The sequence below is a fragment of the Lampetra fluviatilis genome, chromosome 7, assembly GCF_964198595.1.
Source record: "Lampetra fluviatilis chromosome 7, kcLamFluv1.1, whole genome shotgun sequence".
NCBI lineage: Eukaryota > Metazoa > Chordata > Hyperoartia > Petromyzontiformes > Petromyzontidae > Lampetra > Lampetra fluviatilis.
The window spans coordinates 14,788,507-14,806,933 of NC_136281.1; the positions used below are offsets into that span (position 1 = coordinate 14,788,507).

The 18,427-nt window shown below is 44.1% G+C and overlaps 1 protein-coding gene across 12 annotated transcripts in view; it reads right to left on the minus strand.

Moving 5' to 3' along the window:
* Positions 1 to 18,427, minus strand: part of LOC144933630 (ral GTPase-activating protein subunit alpha-1-like) — a 134,273-nt gene that overhangs the window by 113,235 nt on the left and 2,611 nt on the right. For all 12 annotated transcript variants that reach the window (XM_078858641.1, XM_078858636.1, XM_078858642.1 and 9 more), the window contains exons 2-3: positions 1,924 to 2,034; positions 166 to 215 (exon numbers count right to left, since the gene is read on the minus strand). In XM_078858641.1, coding sequence (XP_078714767.1) covers positions 166 to 215; positions 1,924 to 2,034 — 161 coding nt within the window. The remainder of the gene's footprint in view (positions 1 to 165; positions 216 to 1,923; positions 2,035 to 18,427) is intronic.

Genomic DNA, 18,427 nt, shown 5'->3' on the forward strand with positions numbered 1-18,427 from the left:
TATTCTTAGGTTTTTTCGGTAAAGTCACGTAGGTAAAATTTTTTAATTAATAAAAGTAAAATAAAAATAAAATCAAAATCATGACGTTTCGGAGGCAACACAAGCTTCCGTCTTCAGGTGGAACAGTCACAGCACGATAGCTGTATCAAGTGGATAACAACTTACTTCGAATATGAAGAGAATCGACTCCAACTCTTCCCTCTGAGACTTGTGTGCTGAAAAGGGGAAACCACAAACGAGATTAAACACAAATACCGGCACGGGAAGTTACAGCAAAGAGCGTGGTTACATTTAATGGGAAAGTGAATGCCCGCGATGACTTCAATCGATGCAAAAAACACAACTTGGCTGTGAAAATGGCAATGTTAACATCATTTGTTATTGATCAATAAGAAGCAATGTCAACTATGTTATATCTACAAAAAAATCAATTATCTGGGGTAATTGGATGAGGGCGGGAGGAGGGGGTCACGGGGATAATACAACAACAGATTGTGAAAAAACATTTGCCAATTTGGTTATGAATTCATTTATTTTTCACAAAATGTGTCATGTTTTGATTGCTTTTTACAGTAATTGGTTAGAAGCAGCTCGTGTAAAAATTAAGAGTTCACCTTTGAATTCGCTATTTTATCATTTGTATTTCTTTCATTGCAAGTACGGTGAATACACAACCTGGATAATCTGCCCACAGATAACCAAGCGTTAATGGTAAAAGCTATGTGAATGATTGACAATTACATTGCCGATTGTCAATCATGTATACAGCTATGCAGTTAACTTGAATACGCTCATGCAGTTTACATGTTAATTAATTAAAAGCTTTCCAAATGTACACTTCAAAATCAATTGCTTATAAATTACCCAATCCTGAAATATTATACATGAAGCTCATCGCTCAGAGGCTACAATTTATTATTTAGCTTTAATTACCGTTTTTAATTATTGTTTTCTCTTTGCAAATAGAACAGGCAAATTACATTTCAATCGAAGTTTCAATCAGGCATTCTCAACAAATTACCCAACAAAATAATGCACTTTTGTTTTCCTTTGTCATTAACTATAATCACAGAGATAAAGGTGCAGCCCTGCAATTGCTGGCTCAAGCCACTCAAGGCAAGAGGCCCTCCACGAGATGGAGCTCTAGAGAGCACCTAGAGGGTATTTGGCCTACTCTTCCATTCTGGCCAGATGCCTTGGAAGAGATGGGAGTGCCCACACTTTGCCCCACCACAATCGACCTTCCGATCGACTGTGGTGGTACCTATTTGTGCCACGGAGGAGAGATGTTAACTCCCTCGCCTGGTATACAGAAAGTTGTGGGTTCGATCCTGACACTGACACCTGTATATTTGGAGTTTGCATGTTCTCCCCGTGGCCATGTAGATTCTTCACCGGGTACTCCGGGTTTTCCCTCCACATTTAGAATCAACGTGCGTTTAAAGTTTTGGCTGCTATAGATTTACGCATGATAAGCCACTTTGTTGCGCCATCATTTGTGGCCAAGCCACTTATGAAAAAGAGCTGTATATCTCAGTTGGCCTTACCTGGTCAAAGAAAAAGTCTAGTTGGTTAATTAATTTACACTGCTGGATGGACAGTAGCATAGTGGGGGGCGGGTTGAAATTCAAGAAGCTCACCAATGTAACTGCCGCGCCGGGAGATAGAATAGAAGTAGTGACCTCTGGATTGCAAGTCCGGCGCGCTAACCATTACACCACCGTGGCGGCAGCATCCATCACCGAACACGATGCGATACATTTACCGAAGATTAATTCGGTCCCTGCTGTACGCACGCAAGAAGCCTGCTGGGTGAGATCAGACTGTAAGACTGCTGGTATGCCTGGAATGAGATGGTTTTTGTCCACTAAGAATGTGTACGATAATGACCTTGGCCCGTGTCACTGGAATGCTCCCCCTTACCTTTCTGCTTCAGGTTGGCCTCGATGCTGACAAAGTTCTCGAAGAACACAAAGTAGATTTGGGAATAGTTGGTGTCGAAGAACAACTTCAAATCCGCCGTGTCAGTGTTTTCTACAAATAACAAACAGACGAACAAAGACACCAGTTGGCACATGTTGAGCATTATATGAAAGGGAATGAAATGCATAAGCACACAATGTCTCCTCCTTCCCTTATCTGTCACGCCATGTAAAAAAACGTTACTTTTTTTTCTACCCATCCCATCACCCACACAGCCTTGTGGGAGTGTATAGTTTCAGAAGCATTGGTCCAGCACAAGCAAAACTCTGGACACGATTCGACATTCAGTCTCTCATCAGCAGTCAGGCTTGCTAAAACAAACGCTGGGCAATTGCCAGATGTTTAAAAGCAAGGACTCTTTGTCTCTATTAGATACCGGTCCTAGTTGAATGCAAAACCACATCATCAAATAACTCAACACATGAAAGGAAATTAATGGGTATGCCAAAGACAAAGTAAAGTGTAGGCACTTAAAATTTCCATTACAGATTAATTTCAATGATGGTAAACTTATTAAACAGTAAGCAATTGCACTCGAGATTACTCTGTAACTCTAGCAAGCATTCACGTTCAACTTTAAATTAATTAAACCTCAAAATATGCCTTTATATCGCTGTATTATGAAGTACACTCTTTTATTAATAGACTGACATAGCCATATCTCAATACAGTTTCTCAATTTGCTCAGTTGTTGGCAAATTTTAAACCAGTAACTTAAAAAGAGACATTTTAACAGATGGTTAATGGTTAAACTAGAAGTCACCACTTAATTTTTAAATACATAAAACAAAATAACCATTAGCATCTTTGTGGAGACAAGAACGTTTTTACAACAGCGTGCACGATCGCTGTGTGTTACGTCGAACGAGAACCCATAGCTTGCAAGAGGGTCCTTGCCTACAACTATCTGGGTCCAGCAAGCGTGACGCTGCTGATTAGACTGATCCAAGGTTTGCTTCTGTTGAACCAATGCTGCTGAAATTATGCACCGTCAAAAGGCTGTAGTGGCTGGTGGGTGTGTTAAAAAAACTTGACATTTTTTTGGTGGGAGGACAGATATAAAACTGAAGTGTAGTCTGTTTATTAATGTAGTCACTAGGTTGTGCAGTAATTTAAACTGTGCAAAACATACAATAATTAGGATTTCCATTTTGATGGGGTTCCTCGTCACTTACAGGTTATAATTCATGTTTAGCATTCGCAAATTGGTTTCCTAGGACAGCACTTACATTAATTCGGAATAACGTTAACAACAAACCTTCATGAGAGTTTCAGTTATGTTTAACCGAAGTCACCATGTTTGCTTTGGATGGGTCCCACGGTTCCTTTCTGAACTTACATGTCATCCACTGTGAGTTGAGTGAACACAACGGCAGCGAGGTTTGCACATCCTTCGTGGCTCACTCAGAGCAAATATTTGTGGCTGTACATGTATGAAATGTGCACCAGGGCTACATTTAGTTGCCAAGCAGATCAACTATCACTCTAAGACAAAAAATATAAATACAATTTTAAAAAAGATAAACAGCATTCCTTTTGCCAAAGAAAAAGTTCACACATTCACGGTAAAACCTCCCCCAATATGGGCACCACAAGTGTTGCAGAGGGGAAGGCGTGTGTCACTGTGTGCGTCTATTCAAAATGCGAGGGCACTCGGAAGGGTAAAGGTTAAGGCCCTGTAAAATGTTGCGTTCGAGCCACTGCCGACGGAGCGTGCGAGTACCCGCACTTTACCCCACCGCACGCAACCTGCCGGCTGACCGCGGTGTAGACACACACGACCGTGGTGGACAGAGGCGGAGGCAATCAGGAAACGAGCCCCCCAATTGCTTCAACTGCCGCACCAGAAAAATTAATCTGAATCAGCGACCTTTGATTGCAGTCAAACCAACGACCGCTGGATTTCAAACCATTGCAACATGCGGGCGTTAAATTATTATATTATTATTCACATTATTAGCATACACGTGACAAAAGTAATACGCGGCTTCCCTTAAGCCGGTAGCTGTAATTAAGATAGCATTAAAAAGTCTGAGTCATTATCTTTCATAGGACACTGGAGAAGCAATTATGTCTCTTTGTAGTGACATCTTCTCAGCTCCTTCTTCCAGGCGTGACATTGCTGTGTGCCATCCCAACGATGAGCAAGCCTGATGTGACTAAAGGGTGAGAGGCACGTACCCTTTAGTGGAACATTGCGTGTGGGTGGACTAGGATAACCATCGTATCTAAAGCTGTCAGGCAGTCGTTGACGCCGGTGTTTTTGGCGTCAAGTGAAAGTGCATCAAATAAACAATTATATTCAACATTCTACGGCTACAGTCATGCGATTACAGGTTTCCCTCACTTTATGCGGTAGATGTCAATGTTTACTTCGATTTTTTTATGAATGCAGATTGCCCTTAGTTGGGTCTTGTTGAAAAAGGATTCATCAATTTTTCACCGTGAGTTTTGTTAACGCTTTCAAACAAAGGCTGAAGGTATTAATGGGTTATCCCTGTCCGTCTGTAATGAGGGGAGAGAGCTCTAGAACTTGCGTACAGACGATCCAATATGAACTAAACTCCAGTATAAAGTGTTTTTTTTGCTATTGGGGACTCACCGTATTAAAAACTTGATAAATCAAAGGGTTTCCGCAAAGGTCGGAGACACAATCTACAGCAAATAGGACAATGGCATTTGTAAATACGCAAATGTCAATTTCCGTCCTGCTAATTAAACGCTCAAGATGACAAACGTGTTTTGGAAAGCGTTACAAAATATACACGCGTGTGCATATTATTTTTTTTTACAAATTATGATAAACATTAGTAAAACTCCAAGGTCAGGCACAACAAGCCTTTTAGGGATCTGGGGCCCGCATTGGCCCTGCATGACGGTGGGGAATTTTGGGATGATGGCCTTCGTGTGATTGCTGTCGTCCGTGCATCTCACTTGTTAAATAAAAGGCTGCTTTGCCCAAACTTGTAGTGGCGAGCGTTCATATTCGACGCATGTATACACAAGGGGTAAGCACAATGACATTCCAAAAATTCTCTGCATAAGTCTCGTCCTAAATGATGCATTACAAACGTAAGAGGCGGCTTTCTTTTTTTTATTCTTGGAACATTTGTGTTCACAACCAGACCTTACAGTAACCCCCGTCCTGGAATTTTTTTTAGTCATAAAAAAGCATTGCAGTCAGAAAGAGAAGGTGGCCATCGGTTAAGAAAAGGAATTGAACGCATCTTAGAGGACATCCAACGCAGAGATAGAGCAATGATTTCAGCTTGTTTGCAATTTTTGGGTGGATTGTTACATGGAAATGCGTGCAGGCTGGAAACAAACACATTTTTAAACACACAAAGGTGTGCTGCTCACTAACAGCAGGAAGGCAGGACTCCCATCATGCCTTGCAATGCACGTCACACGACCACCAACATTGCATGTGCAACGTTCCCAGCCTTGTCGAGACCACCAGCTCAAGAGCTGAGTGCGCACGTACACATTTTTGCCTTTTGAAATCCGCTTGCTGCAGTGCAGGATGGCGATAGGTGCCAATGATTTGGGAAGGCATTCATCCAGGAGTGGGATTGATCGTGGCTGATGATGGTGATGAAAAGGCATCGTCAATTGTAAAATTAACATGCCGATTTTTTGTTGTTGTGAACATTCCAAGCAACGTAACCGAGAGGTCCTTCACCCGATAGGGCGTGCATTGAAGAAAAAAAGCATTGAAGGAAACAACCACGCCTGCCTGAGCTGCCAATCACGAGGAGCAGCAGCAGCAGCAAGATCCACACCTCCCACACAACAGGACGCACAGCAACTGCCAAAACAAACACTGCGATCCACGAGCTCGGGACAATTACTCCCGGGCCGTGGCCGAGGAAAGAAAGCTGCCCAAATCTTTATCTAAAGAACACACACGCGCACAATCCCACAAGTGCTGATAGTACCAGAGATCCACGACAACACCCTTTCCATTTAAAATCATGCAATCTACTTCAAGTGAAAATAATACCCTATAATAGTCAAGACTACTTCACGGGTAATGACGTATGGACATTGAAGGAGAGACCCCTCTCGAGGGTAGTTGGCCTACTCTTCTCTGCTGGCCACGTGTCTTGGCCGAGGTGGGAGCAGCCACACTTTACCCCCGCCACACGCAACACGCCGATCGACTTAAGAGGACCAGTTCAGGTATCACTCGCCGCTGATGGTAGCCCTGCATGGGAATTAAACTTAGGACGCCGCACGCACAGCAGAGTGCGTTAACCGCCGTGCCACCGCTCTATACATAGCGCTATTGAATTCATCGGGGTCGTACGAGTTCGTATGAAGTGGAGTTGATTGTATTTTGCTCACTTACAAAAGTTAAGACTTTGAATTCATGGCCACTGATCTCATTTGTCAGACCTATATTTGTTCTGAAGTCCAACAATACGTGCATTCAAATAAAAATTGGGAGGAACCAGTGTATGAAGTGGAAAATCTTCCCCACAAAAAGCCGTGTTTCCTGAGTGCCGCCCTGTACTGATTAAAACTCTACTTTGTTTTCAGCCCGGTTATCTTGAAAAAGCACGCATTAGACTCGGAGACATCCTATCACAAGCTCACACAACCATGACTTGCGTGACTCAGAAGCGGTGTCAAGTAACACACAAATGCTTAAATCATTATCCTAATATTAACAGAAGAAAAACATAATCGTACAAAATTATAATGAATTGAAGCCCCACTTAGCAATTCACTGCTGGTGTGAGGTCTCTACACATTGTATCGGTCACAGAGGTGGTCTGACTATATTTCACCACGCTGGCTAGTGCGAGTTGGTGAAAGGGTGCAGAGGACCTGGGTCGGAATATCACTCGCAACTGATGTTAGCCGTGGGCAGCAATCGAACGCATGTCATATTTGAATTCAGCTCGAATGTAGACTTTTTTTTTTACAAAAATGTTCGACTGAACATCACTCTTCTGAGCAGGCAGGGGTGGTCATGCACGCCTGTAGTCCGGCACTGCGGAGGCGAAGGTTGGTGGATCACAAAAAGGTCGTGAGACTCCTTTAGTGTGGGCGTCGAGCTGCTAGCAATGCTCTCCGGCTCGCGAGAAGGCAGTGCAGCAAGTGTGGACTCCACCTGTCCCTTCTGTATGGATAGCGTCGCCCCCTTGCGCGAGTTGGATTTCTCCGGGCCCCAGGTATTATCCCACACGTAAACCACTCATCAATTCGCCGATAACACCTTCATATAAAGTGGACTGCAGAGCTTGGGAGCGTGAGATTGTGCTTAGGCGGCAGAGGTCGCAAACGGGTTTTGATTCCTTACCCGTACCCGTACCCGGCTGCACCAGGGTCGCAAACGGGTATCCGTACCCGGCCGTACCCGTACCCTACCTGTACCCGGCCGGGTACGGGTAGGGTACGGGTATCGGGTACCTGATTGCGACCTCTGGGATGAAACCATGTTGCAGGCGTAGGTGGGTTGATTCTAGGAACTTGAATTGTGAGAAGAGACAAGACGTTGGGAAATGAGTGACAAACAGTTACTCACCAGTGACTCACGGTCTACCCGTACCCGTACCCGGCCGCACCAGGGTCGCAAACGGGTACCCGTACCCGGCCGGGTACGGGTAGCCGGGTATCGGGTAGGGTACGGGTATCGGGTACCCGGTTGCGACCTCTGTTAGGCGGGGGGGGGGCTTTAAATGTAGGAAAAGTGCTTCAATGTGTTATGCAAGCCCGCAAATATGCGCGATATCAAGAAGGCATTGCCATGTGAGAAAAAGGTTGAATTTGTGATCTACTGGACAGAGCGGACACTGCGATGATCGGATGTGTGACCTCGCACTGCCGTAAGAACAACATTAAGAGTAACGCAGCATTGAAATGAACTGGGCCGACTACACTTCGCAAGGACGTGGGTTGGGTTGTTATACGACCCTTTCTCACTTGATCTGGGCGTACGTAACGTTGCACGCTTTAGGTTTTGGTGACCCGACCCCCGACCGGAGCACCGGCGTTTAGCTGCCACTGCGTGCGACGCCTGACTGAGCGAGACAATGCCGCAGTGCTATGCATTGCATTAAGGCAGCGATGACAAAGGTACGTTTGGCACCTAAGAAATGAATAAGCACTGGAAGCCAGAGTTCAACAATCGGCTCTAGAACACAGTTATGACTATGAAGTACCTTGGCACTGAAGTTGTTGAAAGGATTACTCAGACATATGACGAAATGAATTGATTTAAGACAAGGTTCAAGACGTTATTTTAAGGCAGTGTACGAATCGCTCTTATGAAGTGGACACAATGGAGAATAGTCTCGGGCACAGTTTACCGTCTTAGTTTAGTTTATTTTGGTTTGTGTGTTTGTGTGTTTTGTCTATACTGCATTGGTTTTGTAACAGTGTGTTTGTATTTAGTCTGCAATCACTTCCTTACCGAGTGTTTCTCGTGATATCATCTCAAACGCCCCCTTTGTTCTGGGCATGGGAAGGCGCGGTATAAATCGTAAATGATGACGATGATGTTCAGGACAATTATGAAACAAGTTCAAGGTACATACATGCTGAGAATGTAAACGGTGCATTTTCAAGGGCTCCAATGATGCGTCGATTCATCGATTCGAACCGATTATTACGCTCACGGCATAATTAAACGTCGAAGCGCGAGTGTGAGAATCGATTATTGGTAATTTGTATTTGCTGCACGCAATTAATGTGACCTCTGCAGCCACTCGAGATGCTACCATGTTTCCAAAAAAAAACGACTCTGGAATTGATTCATGAGCCAGTAACGTAACGCACGTGTAGCACCAAATCGTTGGGGCTGTGAACCGTTACAGGAATTGTATTTACATTGTTAACATGATTTCTTAAAAAAAAAAAAAGCATTGTGATTGCATTTTATGCATCAGTCAATGTTTAATATTGTTTTATGCACAGGCGTGATTAACGCGAACGTAATGCGTTTCAAGCTGACATTCAATATCCAATCAATATTCCACTGACAAAATGAGAAGATGCATTTTAATAAAAATATATAATGCAGTCAAAACTGATGCTTGTAAATAACCGCACTGCCATAGTTTATTGGGCAATATGAATGCGTGAAGTGGTATAATCTATGACATATCGTATTTTTTATGTGAATTATATTCATTGTCAAGCCACTGCTACGTGAAGGTTTCCCCACGCCATTTTGGTCGTGGGGTTTTTTTGGCCATACTTCACCACACTGGTTGGTGAAGGAGGGGGGGGGATATAGTGGGGGGGGGGGAGATAGTGGGGGGAGATAGTGGGGGGGGGAGATAGTGGGGGGGAAACACAGGAGCGGTTGAGATATCGCCAAGGGTGACGTTAGCCATGGGCAGGATCTAAACTGAGGTCAGAGTTTAGAGCGCAGCATGCCAACGACTCCACCAACGTAAACTACTCAAAGGCAAACAACATGGTCACTTATGTAATTGTGTAACTTTAAAGACTAAAAAAAAGTCAATCGACGATTCACAATCCACAATTGTATCTGGTGTCATGTGAGCGGAAATGAACGTTATTGGCAGAAATGGTCACGTTGAACAAAGTATAACAATAGAATTTAAGAAACAATGCAGCACTGTAGTTTCAACTTGCGGGTGAACATAAATAATATAATTCAATATGCACCATAATCTTCACTATGCACAGTTTTAAATATTAATCACTCCACTACATAAACAAAAGTACAGCATTTTCATTAGAGTAAAATATTAACAAGTCCATTGCTAATCGTATTCAATTCCTACACGACAGTATCGGGTCCAACGCTGGCGTGGCGGTGAATGCACCACCTCCGATTAGCACGGCTGGTTACGTAAGGTGCGAAAGAAGTTCCACGTACACGCTCTGAACACAACGACCCGAGTTCGAATCCCAGCCGCAGCTAACATCGGTAGTGAGTGATATCTCAACCGGTGTCGAGAACCCCTCTCCCCCATCCCATCGCCAATCCACACTGAGCATCGTGGTCATGTGTCATCAAATGACCCATAATGCTGCATGCACGTTATAGGATTTATAGAAAGTGTTCCTCCTTTTTTTTATATATAATGGTCAAATGACGACCCACACATGTCTGAAAGGTGTGCGAAGCCTCCTTGCAGCACTGGAATTGACTTATACGACTGCTGTTTTTTTACGGTATTGGATTAAGCAGCATTGAGAACAGGATATTTGGTCATTTTTAATGCTAAGAACACTGGCATGCGATCTGACATTGGATCAATAATGTCTGCAAGTCGATCGCAGCACAGGGCAAACGTAGCCCTCTTCTTTAGTATTTCCACCTCTTATTGGGATGGTGAGATACAGAAAAACCAAGGCATGTCATGGGAATAAGAATGTCCCAATATTGATGAAGGAGAAAACAACATGTAAATGCATTATCTTGAGTGCTGTATTATTATGCAACTGACAAAAAACTAGGTGGACCTTGAATGTCCCGGGAAGACTTACAGATTTGCCAGCACAGCGACCACAAAAATAGTAGCACACAGTGACCTACACTCTATCAAGACCAGCGCTCGCTTACAAATTGTAACCATTACACTCAGAATCAGCGCAGCTCACATTGTACCATTCCCAATGCAAATTATATCTCATAACCAGGACTTTTGAAATGGTTTGATCATTTTGTCTCGTCTCTCGCCGAGTATCTGACCGATATGGATGCCCCTATCCAGTCAACACAGCCCTCAAGCCTCTGTGCACCGTCAAGGCAGTTCTACGTTTGAAGGATTCAAAAAGAAAATTTTTTAAAAATCAAAGTACTTGCTTGGATGCATCATGGCGCCCGTACAACTACAAAGGCACAGCGTTAAAACAGAGGGCATGTTTGGGCCTATGCCACCAGCATGCCTCCACCCCCGGTTCTCCCAACGTGGGCACGGGACATGCGGGCACTTGTCCCCAGCAGCTTTCCTTGAGTCGTGGCAGGAAGACAGAAGCGGGGAAGGAAGGGGAAGGAAAGGGAAGGAAATGGAAGGAAAGGGAAGTAAACCCATCTGGCCGTGAGCCACATTCGCCCACGTGACACGCGCTGTCCTCTAAGCCAACTCGTGTATTCAGCTTGCGCAGGATCAAAGATGCAAATAGAGGTCAAATTGCAGTAGGATGGATGGAAAGCCGCGTAGGACAGAAATTCGGTCTTGGCACTGCGTTTGGCAGTGCGCGCTATATCCACTTTCCTCATGATGCACGGAGGGAACTAACAATTTAACATGACGTTTGTTCTCTCTCTCTCTGGCAATTGCTTGATTTTACCTTCAAGTCATGAACATTAACACAGCACTGCAGTAATTATTTAAGACTGTCGCAAAGCCTTACGGAGAAGATGCAAGCATTAACGGCTCATTACCGTGCTCTGGGAACAAGATAATAATGCTGCGGTTTCACATCAATGATACAGTTTAATTGTAAGTGTTACATCAAACTAAACACTTGCACCCTCATAAAGGTGTTTTAAAATCAAAACAGCGCTGTCAATTTTTAAGAGGTTGATGTTCACTTGAATTCAATTCCGATCTTAATTGACTGTCGAATGCAAAGCAAAATAAATCAAGGTTGTTAATTAATGTATGGCCAAATCACTCGGAATGCGTCTCATCAAATCTCGGCATTTAAGCACGCTTGAGCCTACATTGTGCTCGGATGGGTGACCACTATGCATCACACATGTTATAGGCTGCGGGGCTGTGTGGTGGGCATCCGAGCTAGTACAGCAAAATCCATTGTCGCCCTGTACTCAAATGCTCATACGTCTACGCTCCTCGCCTTCACGAGCCCGCAATGACCAGCTGTGGTGAAGTATGGTCAAACAATCCCCATGACCCGCACGGCATGAGGAGGCCCTCATGCAGCTGTGGATCGACAAAAGGATCCGTGCGTGTACAATAATACGGGGAATTACTTTAACTCTCGGGTGTTTACAGTGGTTTTACTGAATCTATTGCATCCCCACTTTCACAGGGCATGTGTCCGTGTATGAACTTCCTCCACATCCTGCACCAGTGTTTCCGAGACGTGTAATGATTCACCCCCCCGCCTCCTCTCCCCTTCCTGCGATTCCATGACCGTCATGACTCGGGAGTCATGATTTGTATCGAGAATAATTCGTTACTTTTTTTTATAAACAAAAATAAGCGTTGTTGAGATGCATGCTGGGAATCTGCAATTTCTTGCATCCTTCATCGTGCGGTTCTTCAATAATATCCCGTCATTAATTTCCATTGGCCGGTTGAGTGACTGTCATCAGAAATCTTGAGATGATTAATACTTTCGCCATTTGACAATCCTGCCTTCGTTTCTCCAATCAAAGCTTTTTGATTTTAACACCCTATAATGTTGTTGCGAGCAAGCCGTGTTGTGACATTGTCGCGACTGTATAGGAAAGTGGCCCAAGGCAGGGAAACATCACCGGTGGACGCCGCTAGCAGGTGGGGGGGGGGGGCTGCAGCCAGGGGAGGAGGAGGGAGGAGGAGGGAGGAGAAGAGATCTGGCGCCTGCGAGGATGAGCGCCAGAGAGAGCGAAGAAAGATTGGGTCATGCGTGGGAGCGAGATGAACCGAGGCTTCGCAAGATCATATGGAGTGGTGATGAGATATCGAGCATTGGCTACAGCATGGCTGCTGCTGCTGCTGGTGATGATGATGATGATAAATAGACTTGCTGCTTTGTCCTTGTGATATTAAAGCTGCATGGAATAGTCCTTGATTAGGGCTACACTACAGTATATGGATTGATTTTGGTTCACACCAAACCGCATGCACGTGATAAATACCAAACCATATGTACGAGTGGCACGGTAGCGAGATGTTAACTGCCACGCCCAGTATACAGGAGGTCGTGGGTTCGATCCCGACACTGACGTCTGCATATTTGGAGTTTGCATGTTCTTCACGTGGCCGCGTGGATTCTTCTCCTGGTGCTCCGATTCTTTCCTCCACATTTAGAAAGCAAGCGCTTAGAGTATTTGGCTGATATACATTTCCACATGATAAGCCACTTCATTGGGCTATCATTTGTGGCCAGATCGCTTCTGAAAAAGATCTATGTAGCTCAGTGGGCCTTACCTGGTAAAACAAAAAGTTTAGTTTTCAAAATGGGTTGGTTTGAATAACAATAATTTTTGGGCATCCAAAATAACAGCGAGTCAAAGACGTGCGCGTACCTTGCCAAGTAAAAAAAAAGATAGATTACAAACAAGAGAGCCAAAAGTTTTGCACAATGTGACATTCATTGCCGCAGAGTATCTGAGCTATCCTATTGAGGAATTACATTAATTACAACAAACTTGACAGAAGCATGTTTTCCCTTCATAACAATGAAACATTAAAAAAACCTATGTGATTATTTTTATTTTCATTTGTTTAACTCAGAACCCCCACACTAAATCTGAAGACTCATTTCAAGGAGGATGCTGCATTGGGATGTTTGGCTAACACCAATTTTGTATAAATGTATGTATATTGAACTTCTTTCGCACCGCACGTAGGCAACCGTGCTAATTGGAGGTGGGGGGAGAGTACAACACACTGAACACAAAAAGCAGTTCTTCATTACAAGGTATGCTTTTACCTATGGGAGAAATCCAAAGAAACCAGAGGAAACTCATGCGGAAAAAAATATGGGGAGAAAATAAACAAACTCCACGCAGAAAGGCACCCGAGTCGGGAATTGAACCCAGGTCCTTCTGGCTTCTCGGCTCGAGGGTTACCACTGCACGACCCTGCCGCCCACTCGCTAATATGGCTCTATAAGAGCCCCATTAAAGCTTTACTTGAATGAGATTTGCTTTTAACAACCGGCGTTGTATTTTGAGTGAAGCCAATTTTGCATATGCAAAACAACACAAATGCAATAATATGCATATGCAAACCACGTGCTTTTTTATACAATAAATTACAATGACGCTCGCCGATACACGAAACACTGCGCACTGCACCACAAATGGTATTAATAAACATCAAGACGGCTCTCTGATCACAAGCCATAACCAGCGATTGTTATTCATGCATACAAAACTGTCCTCTTGAGCAAGATACTAAACACAGCTGCATTAGCGGTGACGCTTCTTGGCAGAAATCTGGACAAATAACACGCATGCCCAGAAACCGTGAAAGGAGTCAAGTTGCATTTAAATAAAAACATGTCTACAATACAAGTTATGTGCTGACATATTCACATTTGCAATAGATCTCAAAATACTTTAAACCCACAATCACTTTCCACTGTCGCATCTTTGACGAGGTCTCGCCTTGGAAAGGCTCTTACTTTCTCCAGCTAAATGTTGGCAAAACGGAAGGGCTCCTCATGGGCAAAAGTCCACTCCCCGTAAAGACTCATGTATGAGCGTGCGCCTTCTGATCTAACATTACACTGGCAAAGAGGGTGCAAAACCTCAAGAGTTGTCACCGATCCAGAACTCTTTCTCTGTTCCAAAATACATCGACTCTGCAAGGGGCCTCTTACCTCCATCTGCAAAGAATCTCCCACAACCGCTACTTCCTGGCACCAACTCCCACCGAGACCCCCATCCACACCTTCTGCAACTCTGTCCTTCCCTTACAGTATCCTCCAAATAAATCCCTCATCTCCAAACTCCACGTAATTTCAAAAATCACTTGCCAGACTTTTGCCTCTGCACCCATTAATATGACGGCATCGCCCCTATCTAGTGATCCCTCCTTCCCAACGGCTCCCCAAACCAAACCCGAATCGATTTCAAAATCGCAACTCACCGTCGTCAAGGTCATCCACAAACATACCCCTGGCTAGCTCCCGTCTCTCGTCTCATGCTACTCCCCTCTGCGCCAAAGGTCGCAACCGGGTACCCGATACCCGTACCCTACCCGATACCCAGCTACCCGTACCCGGCCGGGTACGGGTACCCGTTTGCGACCCTGGTGCGGCCGGGTACGGGTAAGGAATCAAAACCCGTTTGCGACCTCTGCTCTGTGCACACTCACCGAATGCTAAAGCTCCCGGTCATCCTTCACTCAGTGGGACATCAATCCTTCTCACCTGCTGCCCCTACACAGTCTGGTTCCTCCAGCCATCTGTTTCTGCCAGCTCACTCACTGTCCCTGCTTCAAGTCCAGGCTCAATACATTTGCTATTCTACAGTCCTCTGCAAATTATTATTTACTTCTCCTTATAATATGATAATGCTGCCCGCTTTCCCCAGGATGCCCAGGTGCAATAGGTATTGCAAACATCTTTATTGCGGCTTCATATAACAACCATATTAATTCAATGCCAAGTGCATGAATTTAATGTTGGTTTGCTTGTAGGTAGTTGCTGCAAAGTGCTGTATATTGTTTGCTATCAATACACGTGGGAGAATGTACTCCAGTATGAATTAGAAATGGTAGCCGGCCAGATGTTATGCCTACTGTTGATCGTCAGAATTCACAGCATGAAGTTATACCCTCTTTAAATGGGCTTCTCTATGCTCAATACAGTACTCAAAAGAGGGATTTTATAGTTATAGACGCATACGACAAGATGAATTAGTTACAGGGTATACGATGCTGAGCAGATGTACAAAGTTTAGCTCATGTCTCTGTATATTAAACATCTCAAACTCCGCAGCAAAATACTACCACTTATTTACCTGTGAGAGCCACACTGAGTATCCAGACTCTCTCACGAGCGTTCTGCATTGGGATGTTTGGCCAATGACATTAATGAGTGTTTGGCTTTATGTGGGAGGAAATAAGAGAACCCGGATAAGACCCAACGCACACAATGAGGGCAACACGCACAACTCCCTGGCCACCTTGCTGCACCATGCCCACAATACCTATCGAGCCCCAAAAGCCACCCATCCACGTGTAAGCAGGCTTGCGGTCCTGCTCAGCTTCCGAGATTGGCCGCATTTCAAGTTGCAGTGTTTGGGGGGGCTATGACTAATGAATATTGTGTAAAGATTTTGAAATTAAATATCCACAGTTCAACAAATACTCCGTATGCTGGGTAATTACACTAATTTCTCGCCGCACAGCAACACACATGAGAACACATTGGAAGGGTAATTTTATTTTTATTTACAGTCCTTTGTCAATCCACTGCTGTGTGAATGCCACCCCATGCCATGACTGTAATGGGGGGGTTGTTGTTTTACAATACTTCGCCATGATGCTCAAAACGGGTTCGTGAATATAAAGCACCTTGGACTGTTTCAGATATCACTTACAGCCCCCAGTGTTAGCCATGGTCGGATATCGAACTCGGGTTGTCGAGTTCATCGCAGTGCGTTAAACCACTGCGCTACTGCTCCCCTCCACGAGAAAGATACACCGCTAAATTGAGACGTTGGAAAATTGAATCCCTGTTTTGAGTACGGTATTGAGCATGGAGAACCACATTTAAGGAGGGTATAACTTCGTCTGGTTTCATTAACGAACTCCTAGAGTGCGGTCTACTGATAAGGCAAGCGGTGTTTGAATAATCCCATTTAATCAGTGGTCCATCAAATTACGCGGCATATGATTATCATATATAAACTTATTTCAGCTTGCTATGAGCCATGTAAGGCGTAATTAAACAAGCACATAAACAACAAAACTATTCAAATTATAGCCATTTGGCAAACTGCCCTAATGCAATAAAAGTTACTGCAAAAGCATTAGGGCTTTTTTTTTCTCTTCACCACAACCACATATGCCTTGTTGACTGGGGATCAGGAAATGTGTAGGCAAATTATATTTCACGCTAACCACAAAGAGCAGAGGACAAAGGCACGTGATGTTTAAGCAATACGTGAATTATGTCCCACAACGTTGTTGTCAATGGATTGTTGTTTGCCACAAAACTCCTGCCAGGCCACGTTGAATTGGAATTCTGGACCACAAAACCCAGACTGATTTACTTCACGCCACAGTCTGAAGTTCATAGTCAACCTCCTTATATACCCTCACCAGCAGACCACTACGGTTCTTTATATATACAGGCTATGTGAACTAAACTATATTGGCCACGGTGAGCCGCGGCGAACAAGTAAGCCATTCTGATTAATGTGTAAAGACCGAGAGTGCTGTATTACCTTGCCAATGTTAAAATCAATGCAGAAGTTAATGGTTTAGCGCTTGCAAAAATCTTAACATTCCAAGGGACAGCGTCTTCCGTTATAATTATGTGTTACTTATTAAACGGAATTACATTTTAGATAACAGATTAACAATCTCGAACTTACAAAAAAAAACACATACTTCCTACCAAGGAGGCATAACCAAATAAAATGAATTTTGCACGGTTCAGTAGCACATCACTTTGTGGCTATAATTCTGGCGTTATGAATGGCATTGTTACGCAATGCGTACGAATGTAAAAACACCTACTGCAATAGCATTGGGAAGCATAGGGCGATGCCCTTGGGTTGAATGAGCACCCACGAAATTGCCGATCATATTTTTAAGAGGCATGCAATCATGCCTAATTTCGAACTGGCAGCAGGAGCAACTTGCTTGCCAGCAACATTGCCGTACACTTGCCAATCAATCCGAACCCTAATCCAACTTGTGGTGCTACAGCAGATCTTTGTAAAAATGTACCCTGCGCTGTTACACAACTGTGTTGTCCCCTCGACAGCACCTATCATTTCATCTAAATGCGTGAGAGGACATTCCATGAATAAGCGAGCTGAACCACGAATACATTTAAAAATGCATATGCACTGTAAACACACTACACAATATAAAGGTTCAAAGGTGCAGCACTGCAATAGCTTATGGACACCACTGCTGGCAGAAGGGTCTGTTCTAAAGAAAACTTTAGAGAGGGAACTCTAGAGAGGGCTGTATTTGGCCTACTCTTCTATGCTGGCCAGAAGCCTTGGAAAATGTAGGATAACCGTTGCTGTAACTCACACACGTGACCTGCCAATTGACTAACTTCTGGGGAGGTCAGCGCCTGGAGGGGATGAAATACACTTTCCCATCGCTTCAACTGCCGTGCCGGGAGATTGAACTGGCAAACCTCTGGATTGTTCATTCAGTCTGCCAACCATTAGACCACGGCAGCATCCCACACTGCTCAACATTGGTGTAGGGAATTTGCTGCGTCATCTCGAAGGCATTCTCTTTTATGCAATGCACTTCGTCTTTCAAACTATGCTAATTTAACGTCATTCATAAAAAAAAATTGCATGTCAAGAAGATGTAGACTTTTTTTTAACGCATGCAGATTTCATGGGAAACCACAGAAAGCGGAAACATGGCCAGAACCGGCACCACCAATTGCCCCAATATCTGTGGTCCTTTGCTTGCCCAATTTCATAAACTAGTGTTTTTTCGCAGTGATCAATACCACTGAAATACGATTTGGAAACAGGATATCATTTTTTGAGGTTCCTTGAATTGCATCCTACCTTCTGGACTTGATGGTGTCATGACCTAAAGTCCGGTACTCACAGGTCCTGCTGCAGAGG